Raw genomic sequence first — 16,329 nt, 5'->3', positions numbered from 1 at the left:
CTAAATAGCCTGTTCATTGATGGGGGTGTGTCCCGACGCACGTATAGTGCTAGCTCGCTGTAAACAGGCGATTGACTGGCACGCCTTAGTTGCTTGTGGTTGAAACAGCGTTTTTATAAAGCAACTGAGATGGGGGTTTTTCCTCTTCCGGCGACCACATCCCATGACCTGGGTGGGTTGTCGACGGATTCTCGTTCATGTCTGGGGGATGATGACGGGATGGATCTGAACATATGTAGTGGGGTCTCACGCCCTTGGGGTGGGCCACCAGGCGCGGTTCGTCCCAACGTCTGGGTGGCGCCTTCTTTTCATGTTAAGATCAACACGCATATCTGCCCTTCTCCTGGAGTAGGCATGTCGGCGTGGTTAGGGCACGGGACTGGTTCTGGTCACGCTGGTCCAGATCAGTTGAACCCGTTGTCCGCCGGGGATGCAGATCTGCTGTTCTGGTACCCTGAGGGACTTGGGCTTTTTTCAGGGGGAAAAATGCCAGGTCGGTCTGGGTGTCACAGGGTTAAGCGCTATGGAGACCCTGGTTGGGTATGTTTTTACTCAGCACTGTCGTCATGGCTTACAGCCATGCCATTCTGTACGCGCTCGATCTCGTCGGATCTCGGCCGCTACACAGGTTGGTCCTGGTTAGTACTTGGTTGGGAGACCGCCGGGGAATACCAGGTACGGTGTGCTTAGGGGCTGGTTCTCCATTATTTTTCGCTCCTCTCTCACGCATGGCGAAGAGGGGCCTGTGGGGGTGGTTTTTTGACCTCCTCTGGTGACCCTGTGCTTCCCGTACCGCCAGGCCCGGTCCGAGGTGATGTTTGCGACCCGTAGGCCTGGGTTAACCCTTTTTGGAAACTGAAACACTTGTACTGCGGTATAGCCGGTGTATACCCGCAGGTGTGTTTTGGGGTTTTTCCTTGAGGGGTTATAGGAACAACCACCGCATTGGGTAACACCGAGGTGGTTGATTCCCTGGTGTGTTGGAGCAGTGTCAACTCCCGGGTTCACCGTTTGAGGGTGCCCCTACACGTTCGTGACGTCTGCCAATCGTGTCAGCCTTCTCTGCCTCGGCCCCTCTGGGTGGGGGTTGTTAAATGGAGGCTTGGTCATGCAACACCGCCAGCTTACGCTCCTTCCGCCGGGGCGGCTGTGTTCAGCTGTCCCCTCTGGCGCCTGTCTCGTCCGCAGTCTCCAGGCTAGGGTTAACAGCCTGTTGCCTGGTTTTTCCCCGGTGCGCTGCCTGCTTCCGTTGGTTAACCTTTTTTGTGTGCTTACGGCCATGCTGACTGCCTATTCTGCAGGGTCAGTGTGCCAGGCGGTGTACTATTGGGGGGACGGGGCCCGCTCGGCTTACGGCCATACCGACCTGAACACGCCCGGTCTCGTCCGATCTCGGAAGCTGGGCAGGTTCTGGCCTGGTTGGTTCCGCCTGGGAATACCAGGTGCAGTAACTGAGGGGCCTTTGTCCGAATACGCTGGCGATGTGGGGGGCGGGGCACTACGTGCCCACCTGGTGGGGTCTTGATGCTGGCATCATGGACTTCTCCGGGCCCCCATTCCAGGGAGTCCAGTCCTTTTGGTGGGTCTGGGTCTTCCTTCGTGCTCCGCTGCTACGGCCTTGCCACGGGGTTGGGTTTGCCCTTGACCCCGTGATTCTGGGGGCAGTAACGAGGTTGTTCCTCCGTTCGTTCCCGGGTGGCATGCGGGTTGTGCGTGTGTGTAGTCGTGGGGTCAAGCCACGGTCTGCTCACCCTGTGCGTTGAGTTGCTTGAGTGCCTCTTCGCACGGTCGGGTCCGTCGCCCTCCCGTGACGTCCCTAATAGGGGGGCTACCCTCCATTAGGGGGGGTCGGGGGGGCTCGGCCCTCCCTGTTCTGATGGTTTTGGGGGGCTGTCAGCGGGGTGTATTTGTCAGCCAAGTGGCTCCGCTTGGCCTCCCTTGTGCAGTGGCGATGCCAAGCTAAGCCACTAACGATACAGAACGTTAGGTTATGACTATAACCAAGTTCTGTTAGTTAGGGGCGATGCTTGGCATCGGACGCCGCTGCAGCCCTTGTCCTCACCTTGTGGTGAAAGCTTGGGAAGGAGGAGAGCAGGTGACCACACACCTGCTTATGAAGGTAAGCTGATGAGGGGTGTGGTCAGACTAATACTGGTATTAGAGGTACATTTGTGGTTTATTCAGTACGCGTGCATGTACGCGAGATAGTGCAGTGGCGATGCCAAGCATCGCCCCTAACTAACAGAACTTGGTTATAGTCATAACCTAACGTTATGGAACATGTGATGAATTAGATCAGACTCTAGGTCACTGGTATAGAGGTAAGACAGACAGTGAAATACACCTACCTGTACGTTACTCCAAACACAAACACAGTCCTGAAGGTTTGAATGATGACGTATTTATCTCAGACAAGACAACAGTACAAATTACATTGATTGATATTTTTTTTATTTTTGTGTCTTACATACAAATGTATGCTCAGCCCATGGGCTTACAAGACACACAAACAATAAGTATATAGTATACTTAACAATAAGTATATAGACCAAGATGGCCACAAAAAAGAAAACTAAATAAAACATAACAAGCTGTAAACAATGTACTTCAAAGAAACAAGAGGAATTCATATACAATTATATAGGATATAATGTGTTTTGTCTCAAGTGCCATGCTTTCTCCAAAAATCCTGCAAAACTGAAAATCTCCTCCACAAAAAAACAAATCCGGATTTACAAATTGAACTTTCTTAAATAAAACCCTCCTCAAGTCGGTGTACAAGGGGCAGTGAAAAACAAAATGATATTCATCCTCCACCACTCCCAGATCACAGAGAACACACAACCGCTCCTCCTCAGGTTTACCTTGGAATCTACCCACTTCCACAGCCAATGGCAGGGTGCCAGACCTCAACTGGGCACACAGAGACCTCCGTCTTCTCTTTAAGTTTAACATTACATAAGGTTCAGTCAAATACTCATCTTTAATTTCAACATATTTTCTAAGTTTAGGTTTCTTCCATATCTCCGCCTTCCACTTATTCTGATGGATTGTTGATACGTTTGGTTTAATTATACTAACCTTACACTGCAGATTATTCATAAAAATCATACTTAAATCAGCAGAAGAAAAAATCATGGACATCTCTCTTGACCAGGGATGACCGTGTGCTCTGTCCCAGTTAAAGATCTTTTTGGTCACCCTGTCATCTGGCAGCTGGACCAGGCGGTTCCATAACCTCACCATTTCACATCTTTGCTTGACCAAACATGAGTCCCAACCCATGGCCCCTTCTATAGCCCCTTTTGGTGTGTATTTATGGACTCCCAAGAAGTATCTCATGGCACGGTTCTGGATAGCATTACATTCAGGTTCATCATCAAAACCCCAAACTCCAGCAACATAAAATAAAACAGAACCAACAATTGAATCATAGAGTTGTGTAAATGTTGAAAACCCAAGGTCAGTGCACACTTTCATTTTACTCAGCACACCCCCTAGCGCCCTTCCTGCTGACTCAGACAGTATTTTCCTTCCTTCTATGAAGCTCATGTACTCATTAAAGATAAAATCAAGATATTTATAAGAGTATGTGTAAGTCAGGGGCGTTGGTCCAAATTGAAACCTATGGTTACTATGCTGTTCATGTTTTTTCCTGAAGTGCATAATCTGTGTTTTTTCACTGTTATTTAATCGCAAGTCTCCATTTCCTGCACCAAGAACTCATAATATTCAACATGTTTTGTAAATTTGCTTCATTTTTTGTGCAAACAGGACAATATCATCAGCGTAAGTCACATAGCTAAAAACAAAGAAAAGTGCTAAAGTATAGAATAAACAGAAAATATAAACAACCAACGGACAGACAAGGAAACAAAACAACAGGTCAACAAGTAAGGCACGAGTCAGAGTGAGTCAGGGAAGGCCAGGCGGTATAGGTGGGCTTTGAGTTTCGATTTAAAAGACTCGATGGAGGGGGACCAGATTTGATGGACATGGGGATGCTGTTCCAGAGGTCAGGGGCTGCGACCGCAAAAGCACGCCCCCCCCCCCCCCCAGACTTGGGTAGTTAAGCGACCCTTGTCAGCCGACTTGTCAAATGTGTTCTTGCCCTCGTCCAATCTGGCTCTCACCACCGATGATAAAACAAAAACATGATCAGTACGAGCTCTCTTAGCCCTAAACCCATTCTGCTCATCCACCAACATTTCATTATATTCTAAGTATTTATTTAATCTATTATTAAGAACACTTGAATATAATTTATAAACTGTACTGATCAAATTAATACCTCTGTAATTTAACGGGACTCTAGGGTCAGCGTTTGCAGATTTGGGGATGGGCTTAATAATGGACTTTGAGGGCATGGTGCCGGTGTGAAAACAGGTTTGACATAAACAGTGTAATCCATTCAGCAGATTTAAGGACCTCATTAGACAACTCCATACCCATGGCTTTATTCAGTTTCGCTCTGTTCACTACACTCTGCACCTCGTCTAACGCAATTACAAGTGATAAAACAAGTGATAAAACCTATACATCAATTTCCTTATAAATAATAAAAGATATTACATGTCCGTTCTCTTCTCCACTATAACTGCACCCATACATCTCCAAAGGCATCCCTGTGCTGTTTGTACAACGTTTCTGACATTCAAAGTTCATCAAAGTTATGAAAAAGAAAAAAAAAATATTAGTACGTTTACACCAAGTAATGAGACGTGCGTAGATTCAATAAGGACAGATACTTCAGACGGATCAGAAACCTTCAAACCTCAACATTCAAACAGTTACGGTGTGATCTTCTCGTCATTTATGGAATTTAAAGGGATATTTCACTTTGCCAGAACATTAGCTCTATTGAGCACAAATCTAAATATGTATACGGGAAAGCAAAACAAATAAAAAATGTTTACAGCTCGTTTGATTAGTGCTGCTGTTGCCTGTGACAGATGATGATGTGTGTGAGGCTTGTATAAGGCTTGTATGATGATGTATAAGGCTTGTATGATGATACATTCAGCCTAATATAGTTTAAAAAATAAAATACGGACCAACACGGCATATTAAATATTAAATCCATTTGATGCTTTGATTTGATTTTAATTTGTCTCGAACATAGAAACATAAAACAAGTTTAAAAAACAAAAAGGTTTTGTTGATCATATTCATTAATTTCATTGATAACATAGTGCTGTAATTTCATTTTCTAATAAATATGCATGATCAAGTTCAAAAAAAAGAAAAAAAGGTAAATAGTCAATAGTAGTAAATAGTCAATATTTCCATACAATAAGTGTTCGAGAAGGAACAGGGGGATATTTTACATTATAATTTAATTAAAAATAAATAAATAAATAAAGGCACAACTTTGAAGGCACAACAACTGCATTGCCAGTGGCAGTGAATACTAGGGGCGGGATCCACAAAGAATGGATTGCACGGTGCTAATTGCACCCTTACTTACAATTCAGTATGAATTGGTCTGCATCCTTTCATCTTGTTTACATCAGGGTCCGCCATTTTTAATTCATAATGAATTGTAAGTAAGGGTGCAATTAGCACCGTGCAATCCATTCTTTGTGGATCCCGCCCTAGGTTAGAAAATACAACATTTTCCCGATTTAAGACGACGGCCGATACAAGTCAGCAGGAAGGTTACAACTCTGTCAGCTAAGGGTTGTGGCTCAGGAGGTAGAGTGGTTGTCTGGTAATCCAGAGGTTCCCAGTTCGATTCCCGCTCCTCCCAGGCAGCATGTCGAAGTGTCCTTGAGCAAGACACTAAAACCCTTAACTGCTCCCGATGAGCAGGACTGTCGGTGGACTTTCAGATGTGAACATGGCCATAGCGTTTAGGGCTTTGCGTGTAGTTACCAGCTTGTCTGTGAAGACGGTAGGTGCGTAGCGTTAACTGCTCGGTGCAATTGGCGCCAGGATTTGTGGATAGGGAGGATTTTTGGACTAGGCTCATTTGCATAGAAAGGGGACATGTTTATTTAAATACGCGCCAATTGCACCGGACGCAATGCTGACGGAACGCCGTTACCACCTCATTTCACCCGTTTGCGCGTCCTCTGTGGAGAGCAAACTGAGTTTCAGATCTATATGCACCGGCTTTGCGTCGGAAAAAGCCGCGCAAACCCTTTGTGGATCCCGCCCACAGTGTATATAATATAAATTAAACAAGGTGCAGACAGTGAAGGAACACAGTGTATATAATATAAATGCAACAAGGTGAGAGCAGCCAGCATGTCATTCATGATGACACCGCAGAGAGAAAACTGAGGATGGAGCAAAGATCATCAAACCGTTTCATGATCCCAGTGGAGACAGTGCACTTCTCTGTCAGCGTCCAGAAACAAAGCAAGATACACTTTAAAAAAAAAACTACAAAAAAACATGGCATGGTCCTCCCAGCGGAGTTCAGTAGTACCGTACGTCATTTCAGCAGAACAGCAGATATACCAAACAAACAGTTCACATACACAGAACAGCAGATATACCAAAACAAGCCAGTCAGTTCAGATCCACAGAGATCCTGAACAGATACTGAACAGAAGAGATCAACTCACAGCTCACGTTCATCAGATAAAAAAAAACATTAGATTCCATGAGTGATGAGTGCAGCAGTGACGCTTTGACTGCCATCATTCTGTTGTCTTGGCCTGGTTCAAACTCCTGGTTCAGGCTCCCGGTTCACACTCCCGGTTCAGACTCCCTGGTTCAGACTCCCGGTTCAGACTCCCTGGTTCAGACTCCCGGTTCAGACTCCCGGTTCAGACTCCCTGGTTCAGACTCCCGGTTCAGACTCCCGGTTCAGACTCCCTGGTTCAGACTCCCTGGTTCAGACTCCCTGGTTCAGACTCCCTGGTTCAGACTCCCGGTTCAGACTCCCGGTTCAGACTCCCGGTTCAGACTCCCGGTTCACACTCCCGGTTCAGACTCCCCGGTTCAGACTCCCTGGTTCAGACTCCCGGTTCAGACTCCCTGGTTCAGACTCCCTGGTTCAGACTCCCCGGTTCAGACTCCCGGTTCAGACTCCCTGGTTCAGACTCCCGGTTCAGACTCCCCGGTTCAGACTCCCGGTTCAGACTCCCTGGTTCAGACTCCCGGTTCAGACTCCCTGGTTCAGACTCCCGGTTCAGACTCCCTGGTTCACACTCCCAGTTCACACTCCCGGTTCACACTCCCTGGTTCAGACTCCCGGTTCAGACTCCCGGTTCAGACTCCCGGTTCACACTCCCGGTTCACACTCCCGGTTCAGACTCCCTGGTTCACACTCCCGGTTCAGACTCCCTGGTTCACACTCCCGGTTCAGACTCCCGGTTCAGACTCCCTGGTTCAGACTCCCGGTTCAGACTCCCGGTTCAGACTCCCGGTTCAGACTCCCGGTTCAGACTCCCGGTTCAGACTCCCGGTTCAGACTCCCTGGTTCACACTCCCGGTTCAGACTCCCGGTTCAGACTCCCGGTTCACACTCCCGGTTCACACTCCCTGGTTCAGACTCCCGGTTCACACTCCCGGTTCAGACTCCCGGTTCAGACTCCCTGGTTCAGACTCCCTGGTTCAGACTCCCGGTCAGACGGACATGTCATGTCCTGTGAGGGACTTCAGTGTTTGTCCTCGTATTGCACCAACCCCTGCAGGCATCTCTCCAAGCCGCCGCCCCGCCGTGCGGTAGAGCGCAGCGCGCGACACAGAGCGTTCCTCCAGCCTCCACGTCCTTCCAGCCTCGTCGCCTCCTGCGCTCCACCTGACCAGGGAGGGACCTCCATCTCCCGGCCCCACGACCAGGAGATATTCTACCGTGCCAGGTTCATATCCCCCCTCCCTCCCCTGACTGGGGGCGCTACGGGGATGGATGACAGTAACCCCAGGACCCCGGGAGGGGCGGGTGGGGGGGGGGGGGCTGTTCAGGAGACCACGGATCTGGAGCTGGGCTCCTCCTTCAGGCCCGGGTTCCAGCGCTCCTCCGTCCTCCTGCAGAACCCCTCAGGGCCCAGCTGGGCTGCTCTCAGCGCTGAGGGACGCACGGTGTTGAGGAGCGCCCGGGTCAGGAACCTGCAGCACAGAGGAGAGAGACAGATGGAAGATGCTTTACATTGTGGGGTAAGGTAAGGTATAATAAGGTAAGGTACAGTAAGATAAGGTACGGTAAAATAAGCTACAGTAAGATAAGGTACTGTAAGATAAGGTACAGTAAGATAAGGTACAGTAAGATAAGGTACAGTAAGATAAGGTACGATAAAATAAGCTACAGTAAGATAAGGTACTGTAAGATAAGGTACAGTAAGATAAGGTACAGTAAGATAAGGTACGATAAAATAAGGTACAGTAAGATAAGGTACAGTAAGATAAGGTACAGTAAGATAAGGTACAATAAAATAAGGTACAGTAAGATAAGGTACAGTAAGATAAGGTACAGTAAGATAAGGTACAGTAAGATAAGGTACGATAAAATAAGGTACAGTAAGATAAGGTACAGTAAGATAAGGTACAGTAAGATAAGGTACGGTAAAATAAGCTACAGTAAGATAAGGTACTGTAAGATAAGGTACAGTAAGATAAGGTACAGTAAGATAAGGTACAGTAAGATAAGGTACAGTAAGATAAGGTACAGTAAGATAAGGTACAGTAAAATAAGGTAAGTTAAGATAAGCTACGGTAAGATAAGCTACGGTAAGATAAGGTACAGTAAGATAAGCTACGGTAAGATAAGGTACAGTAAGATAAGGTATGGTTACATAAGCTACAGTAAGGTAAGGTGTGAGTGAGTTACCTGGGCAGCAGGGCCAGCACGGTGCTGAGGAGACAGACCAGGTAGAAGAGCGGCTGGCTCATGCTCAGGGTCTCCACGCCCAGGGGGTTGGTCGCACAGGTGCTGAGCAGCAGCGTGAAGGCAAAGTAGAAGCCAGCGCTGCCCAGGAGGCCTACAGCGTGGAGCCAGGTCTGAGGATGGGAGGGGAGAGGAGTACAGTAAGGCAGTGGTTCCCAAAGTCGGGGTCACGACCCAAAGGTGGGCCGCGAGCAGCCACGGATGGGCCGCGAGATGATTTAAAAAAAAATAATAATAATAAAAGATTTTTTTTTTTTTTTTTTTAATTTTTTTTTTTAAATTTTTTTATTTAATTTTTTTTGTCAGGCCACTGAACTTAGAAGCAGGCCAGGACAGTGTTTCTAGTTGTATTCAAAAATTCTATTCTATTGTATTCTAAAATGTGACTATATGGTTTTATATTAACTTAATAAATAAACAAAAACGAAAAATCTATTTATTTCAACGAACATTTCAAACTAAATAACAGATTATGCACATAAAACGCTGAAAACAACCGAAGCAACAATAGTATTTTAATGAGGCTATTATTATTATCATTATTATTTTGGAACAAGTTAGCCCTCTCATAAATAGCACATATAAATGAATAACTAACTTGAACTAACTTAATAGGATTGAAGTGATATTTGGCTTAAAAAATCGGTCGCCTGGCAAAAAATAAAAATAAAAAAGCCAGACGATGTGCATTGGGCCGCGGCTCTCTGACGCCTTATTTTCTGGGCCCCGGCCTGAAAAGTTTGGGAACCCCTACAGTAAGGTACAGTAAGGTACAGGAGGGCCTGCAGCGTGGAGCCAGGTCTGAGGACGGGAGGGGAGAGGAGTACAGTAAGGTACAGTAAGGTACAGGAGGCCTGCAGCGTGGAGCCAGGTCTGAGGACGGGAGGGGAGAGGAGTACAGTAAGGTACAGTAAGGTACAGGAGGCCTGCAGCGTGGAGCCAGGTCTGAGGACGGGAGGGGAGAGGAGTACAGTAAGGTACAGTAAGGTACAGGAGGCCTGCAGCGTGGAGCCAGGTCTGAGGACGGGAGGGGAGAGGAGTACAGTAAGGTACAGTAAGGTACAGGAGGCCTGCAGCGTGGAGCCAGGTCTGAGGACGGGAGGGGAGAGGAGTACAGTAAGGTACAGTAAGGTACAGGAGGCCTGCAGCGTGGAGCCAGGTCTGAGGACGGGAGGGGAGAGGAGTACAGTAAGGTACAGTAAGGTACAGGAGGCCTGCAGCGTGGAGCCAGGTCTGAGGACGGGAGGGGAGAGGAGTACAGTAAGGTACAGTAAGGTACAGGAGGCCTGCAGCGTGGAGCCAGGTCTGAGGACGGGAGGGGAGAGGAGTACAGTAAGGTACAGTAAGGTACAGTAAGGTACAGTAAGGTACAGGAGGCCAGTGCAGCGTGGAGCCAGGTCTGAGGACGGGAGGGGAGAGGAGTACAGTGAGGTACAGTAAGGTACAGTAAGGTACAGTAAGGTACAGGAGGCCAGTGCAGCGTGGAGCCAGGTCTGAGGACGGGAGTACAGTATTGAATTGAATAGTTTATTGATTTAGAATGGATAACACATATACATTATTTTGAACACAGGTGAACAGGTATACATATCGGCTCACCATTTACCAATAGGATTAAAACAAACACAATAAAGCCATAGGCTTGTCTCCATTGCGGTCCTTCATCATTGGTGGACGTGGAGTTATGTCCTGGTGGGTGGAGTTATGTCCTGGTGGGTGGAGTTATGTCCTGGTGTGTGGAGTTATGTCCTGGTGGGTGGAGTTATGTCCTGGTGGGTGGAGTTATGTCCTGGTGTGTGGAGTTATGTCCTGGTGGGTGGAGTTATGTGTCCTGGTGGGTTGAGTTATGTCCTGGTGGGTGGAGTTATGTCCTGGTGGGTGGAGTTATGTCCTGGTGGGTGGAGTTATGTCCTGGTGTGTGGAGTTATGTCCTGGTGGGTGGAGTTATGTCCTGGTGTGTGGAGTTATGTCCTGGTGGGTGGAGTTATGTGTCCTGGTGGGTGGAGTTATGTCCTGGTGGGTGGAGTTATGTCCTGGTGGGTGGAGTTATGTCCTGGTGGGTGGAGTTATGTCCTGGTGTGTGGAGTTATGTCCTGGTGTGTGGAGTTATGTCCTGGTGGGTGGAGTTATGTCCTGGTGTGTGGAGTTATGTCCTGGTGGGTGGAGTTATGTCCTGGTGGGTGGAATTATGTCCTGGTGGGTGGAGTTATGTCCTGGTGGGTGGAGTTATGTCCTGGTGGGTGGAGTTATGTCCTGGTGGGTGGAGTTATGTCCTGGTGGGTGGAGTTATGTCCTGGTGTGTGGAGTTATGTCCTGGTGGGTGGAGTTATGTCCTGGTGGGTGGAGTTATGTCCTGGTGTGTGGAGTTATGTCCTGGTGTGTGGAGTTATGTCCTGGTGGGTGGAGTTATGTCCTGGTGGGTGGAGTTATGTCCTGGTGGGTGGAGTTATGTCCTGGTGGGTGGAGTTATGTCCTGGTGGGTGGAGTTATGTCCTGGTGTGTGGAGTTATGTCCTGGTGGGTGGAGTTATGTCCTGGTGGGTGGAGTTATGTCCTGGTGGGTGGAGTTATGTCCTGGTGGGTGGAGTTATGTCCTGGTGGGTGGAGTTATGTCCTGGTGGGTGGAGTTATGTCCTGGTGTGTGGAGTTATGTCCTGGTGGGTGGAGTTATGTCCTGGTGGGTGGAGTTATGTCCTGGTGGGTGGAGTTATGTCCTGGTGGGTGGAGTTATGTCCTGGTGGGTGGAGTTATGTCCTGGTGGGTGGAGTTATGTCCTGGTGTGTGGAGTTATGTCCTGGTGTGTGGAGTTATGTCCTGGTGGGTGGAGTTATGTCCTGGTGGGTGGAGTTATGTCCTGGTGTGTGGAGTTATGTCCTGGTGTGTGGAGTTATGTTCTGGTGGGTGGAGTTATGTCCTGGTGGGTGGAGTTATGTCCTGGTGGGTGGAGTTATGTCCTGGTGGGTGGAGTTATGTCCTGGTGGGTGGAGTTATGTCCTGGTGTGTGGAGTTATGTCCTGGTGGGTGGAGTTATGTCCTGGTGGGTGGAGTTATGTCCTGGTGTGTGGAGTTGCATGTAGTCACTGTGTGTTGTAGCCACCGGGTAAATCGCGATTTTTTATTAGTTTGTCATGACAAACCAATTACATAATCCAACATATGTGTAAAGGCACAACATATTCCAGTTAACGGTATATTTTTTTAATGATTCTTTACGGCGCAATAAATACTTCCATGCGTTCGGGACCTCCATGTTTTGGGGGTATTCATCAGAAAAATCGGATCCGGGATTCGGCTCCCATCAGTCGGGCAAGAACTGCGGGTTTTCAGCCTCTCTCCTCTCTCCTGGAGCTTAAGGGGGAGCTTAGTATTCCTGCCTCTGAGGAGCGCGTCGCGGCTCATGCACATGCGCACGCTCGGCCAATCAGAGCAATTCAGAGCAACACGGAAGGGCATGTTGGTTGCCTAAAGTGTTCACGCGTTCGGGACACAGAGCCTGAAAATGTTTCTTTTTACCTGGGAATGGATACCGGTACCCAACGGTACCTTTTTTTCTGTACTTTACTCTCCCTCTCTGAAGTCTAAACTTCACAACACACAATCTAAAACCCCTTAGCTCCCTCTCCCAAACCGTTCCTACAACAATAACAACAACTTGCAAAGGAGATCTTGTATCTCATTGGGACTTCCTGGTAAATTCTTTTAATTTTTTTTTAAATAAAATAAAAATTTGCGATTTTTTTTTGATTTGCTAATTGCATCATTTCAAATCGCGATTTCGATTTAAAATCAATTAATCGTTCAGCCCTAGTCAGGGGTCAGGGTTAGGGTTCTGACCAGAGTGTGGCTCTCGATGACTTGGTGCAGCAGGATGATGAGCAGCGCGGAGGTGTTGATGGGAGAACCCAGCGCCAAGTCACTGACCTCTGACCCTGCGTACGTCTGAGGGAGAGACAACACAGAGGACATGGATTATAAATAATGTATCTGAGGGAGAACAACACAGATATGGATTATAAATATGTATCTGGGGGAGTAACGACACAGACGTTATGGATTATAAATATGTACAGTATCTTGAGCAGTGATGCCGGTAACGCGTTACTAAGTAACGCGTTATTGTAATCTGATTACTTTCCCCCGAAAATAGTAATCTAACGCGTTAATCTTTAAAAGCCAGTAATCTGATTGCAGTTACTTGTCCAAGTGGCTGTGCATTACTATTTCGTTACTATCCCATCATAAATTCATAATGCAGGCGGAATGCAGTATTTTATTTCGTTTTCGACAGTCAAAAATACATTTTGAGCTGTTTTTCTTATTTGGGAGTGACGTGGTGTGGCAGTGAAAGGGTTACACAAGAATGTGGCCCGCGGCGTGACTGGACTCTCTGTCTGTGAGTGACTCTGCTTTGGCCCAATCACATTCCCCATCCACAGTCTGCGAATCAGAGGCAGAGTAGGGCGGGTCTTCACAGCACGTCATGTGACATATGCGCCAATCGTGTGACAGCAGGGCTCCGTTGCATTCGTCTGAGAATTCCACCCCAAAACGCTTACAGGAAGAAAAAACGCGGCTTATTATTATTACCGAGGCGCGCCTTATTATATTATTAAAACAGCTACTTGTGGGCACTCATAAAAACACCGTGGTCTACAAGTTGTTTAGCGAGAGAGGATGGTGGTAATGTGCTTCAATAGAACAATGGATCAATGTCATGTCAAAACTCGGCTCCGCTGATTTGAAGGGCTCTGCAGTGTACACACACAGACACACACACACGCGCGCGCGCACACACGGGATCGCAGCAGCCACACACACATTTCCACTGTCCAATAGACAAGCGCCCTTTTCGACCGCGTGACATTGTTCAGATGTTTCAACTTCACCCCCAGAACCGCACCGAGTCCACCAAAACTATATGTGAAAGCGACCTAAACGTAAATACTGTCTACCGCTAAAAACAGCACATCCAATTGCATTGAAAGCATCTGGAATCACAACACTACGACGCTTCGACTAGGTACAGGAGGACTCGGAGGCCAGCCAAACAGCAAAAGAGAGAGATTGATTAATGTATATTTGATGGTGGCAGAGCAAAAGCTCTTATTTGCCAGATTTACAGTTAATTTACATGTTAAAGAGAGACTGATTGTATGTTTATAGAGAGACATTTATAAAAACAATTTAATAGTTACAGTTGATATAATTGAATAGTTCAGCCTGCATTTGTTAGATGTGAATGGATACACTGGTTTTGTAAAACCACTGGCTGGCTGCTCTAATGCTGTGAGCATCATAGACTGTTGCTTTACCATACTTGATGGTACAGAAGCTGAAGCACTAGTTTAACAATTTACGTTATGTGCAGAGAAACAAGTTAAAAACAATTTATGCACTTTCAATAAAGCGTTTAAAAAAAACGGTTGGGGGAACGACGACGACTTCGTAACCTAGTTACTTTCAAAGTAACTAAGTTACTCTGATAATCAAGTAATCAGTAAAGTAACTTGGATTACTTTTTAAAGGAGTAATCAGTAATCAGTAATCGGATTACTTTTACAAGTAATCTGTGGCATCACTGATCTTGAGGGAGTAACAACAAAGAGGTTATGGATTATAATAAATATGTAGAGCTGTTTAGGTGTGTTGTGATGTCGCTAGCCCTCTGGCAGTGTTTGTTGTTGTTGTTGTTGTAAAGCAGCTGTTTTATAGTCTCACACCGGGGTGGCCAGTGCACCAGCTTCACGTGTGAGTTTGTAATTAATCTGTAATCAATTAATTAAACTAGTGTCGTTGGATGGATTCTCAAGACGCAAAATAAAACACAACAGCAATCACCACCTCTCACCAGTAGATGGCGCCAAAAAAACTAACAAAGCAGATTAGCACCTTTGGAACCCTTGGAACCTTGGAATACACCCCTGGCAGGGAACTGTACTTACGAAGTAGGGCACGAAGAAGCAGACCAGGCTCTGGTAGAAGGCGTCCAGGATGGTGAGCCAGAAGCTGGAGGGGGTGTAGACCTGCTGAGGAACACAGAGACACAAACCATTACGTTTAAGCCTATTTATTTATTTTTTACCCAGGGGGCCGTGCACATTAATCAACATGTTCAGTTTCCACATCAATGTACATGTGCCAGAGTTAGCTAATGAGCTCGTTTTCATCTGTAGTCCCTGCCTAACGTGCATGTCTTCATGGTGTGGGAGGAAACCAGAGTGCCTGGAGGAAACCCACACGAACACACAGGGAGAACATGCAAACTCCACACAGAAAGGCCTCCTGCTGGGGTTCCAACCCAGGTATGGAAGCCCCAGGACCTTCTTGCTGTGAGGCAGCAGTACTACTAACCACTGAACCAGGACCTTCTTGCTGTGAGGCAGCAGTACTACTAACCACTGAACCAGGACCTTCTTGCTGTGAGACAACAGTGCTAACTAGGGATGTCCCGATCCGATCACGTGATTTTCCGAAGATCGGGATCGGCAAAAATAAATAAAAAATCTGCCATTTTTTTTTTTTTTTTATTCAACAAACATGACCATGTTCACGTCTTAAACTCATACTGAGGCCTTAGTTTTGGTTTTAAATTGCATATCATCATTCATTTATTTATTGTCACACAGAGCAGAAGACTTTTGCCAAAACAAACCAATAGTATCCAGCTGCAGAACGGCAGACCACCCATTTTAATTTTTTTAATCCCAATTTCTCACATTATCCAGGTGAAAAGTTAACTTCATAAATCATTTGATGTATAATTAAATCAAAGGAAATGTGTTTGGGTCTGAGAGTGTGGCTGGTCTGCCGTTCTGCAGCTGGATACTATTGGTTTGTTTTGGCAAAATTCTTCTGCTCTGTGTGACAATAAATAAATGAATGATGATATGCAATTTAAAACCAAAACTAAGGCCTCAGTATGAGTTTAAGACTTGAACATGGTCATGTTTGTTGAATAAAAAAAAAAAAAAAAAAAAAAATTATTATTATTATTATTTTATTTATTTTTTTGATCGGATCTGGAAATATCGGTATCGGTAGATACTCAAAATCACATGATCGGGATCGGATCAGGAGCAAAAAAACGTGATCGGGACATCCCTGGTGCTAACCACTGTGAACCCAGGACCTTCTAGCTGTGAGGCAGCAGTGCTAACCACTGAACCAGGACCTTCTAGCTGTGAGGCAGCAGTGCTAACCACTGAACCAGGACCTTCTTGCTGTGAGGCAGCAGTGCTAACCACTGAACCAGGAACTTCTTGCTGTGAGGCAGTAGTGCTGACCACTGAACCAGGACCTTCTTGCTGTGAGGCAGTAGTGCTAACCACTGAACCAGGACCTTCTAGCTGTGAGGCAGCAGTGCTAACCACTGTGAACCAGGACCTTCCAGCTGTGAGGCAGCAGTGCTGACCACTGAACCAGGACCTTCTTGCTGTGAGGCAGCAGTGCTAACCACTGAACCCAGGACCTTCTTGCTGTGAGGCAGCAGTGCTA

The 16,329-nt window shown here is 46.8% G+C and overlaps 1 protein-coding gene across 1 annotated transcript in view; it reads right to left on the bottom strand.

The window, feature by feature from the left end:
* Positions 1–7,556: 7,556 nt before the first annotated feature.
* The window catches only part of atp10d (ATPase phospholipid transporting 10D), a gene marked incomplete at its 5' end in the record, with an annotated part of 77,983 nt that continues 69,210 nt past the window's right edge, over positions 7,557–16,329 (bottom strand). The window contains 4 exons of the mRNA XM_084310366.1: positions 7,557–8,061; positions 8,780–8,949; positions 12,670–12,774; positions 14,778–14,861. Coding sequence (XP_084166492.1) covers positions 7,914–8,061; positions 8,780–8,949; positions 12,670–12,774; positions 14,778–14,861 — 507 coding nt within the window. The 3' untranslated portion in view covers positions 7,557–7,913. The remainder of the gene's footprint in view (positions 8,062–8,779; positions 8,950–12,669; positions 12,775–14,777; positions 14,862–16,329) is intronic.

The sequence above is a fragment of the Notolepis coatsorum genome (assembly GCF_963971535.1).
Source record: "Notolepis coatsorum genome assembly, chromosome: 3".
Taxonomy (NCBI): Eukaryota; Metazoa; Chordata; class Actinopteri; order Aulopiformes; family Paralepididae; genus Notolepis; species Notolepis coatsorum.
The sequence above is the reverse complement of the archived record's forward strand: the minus strand, read 5'-3'. Positions and strand labels throughout refer to the sequence as shown.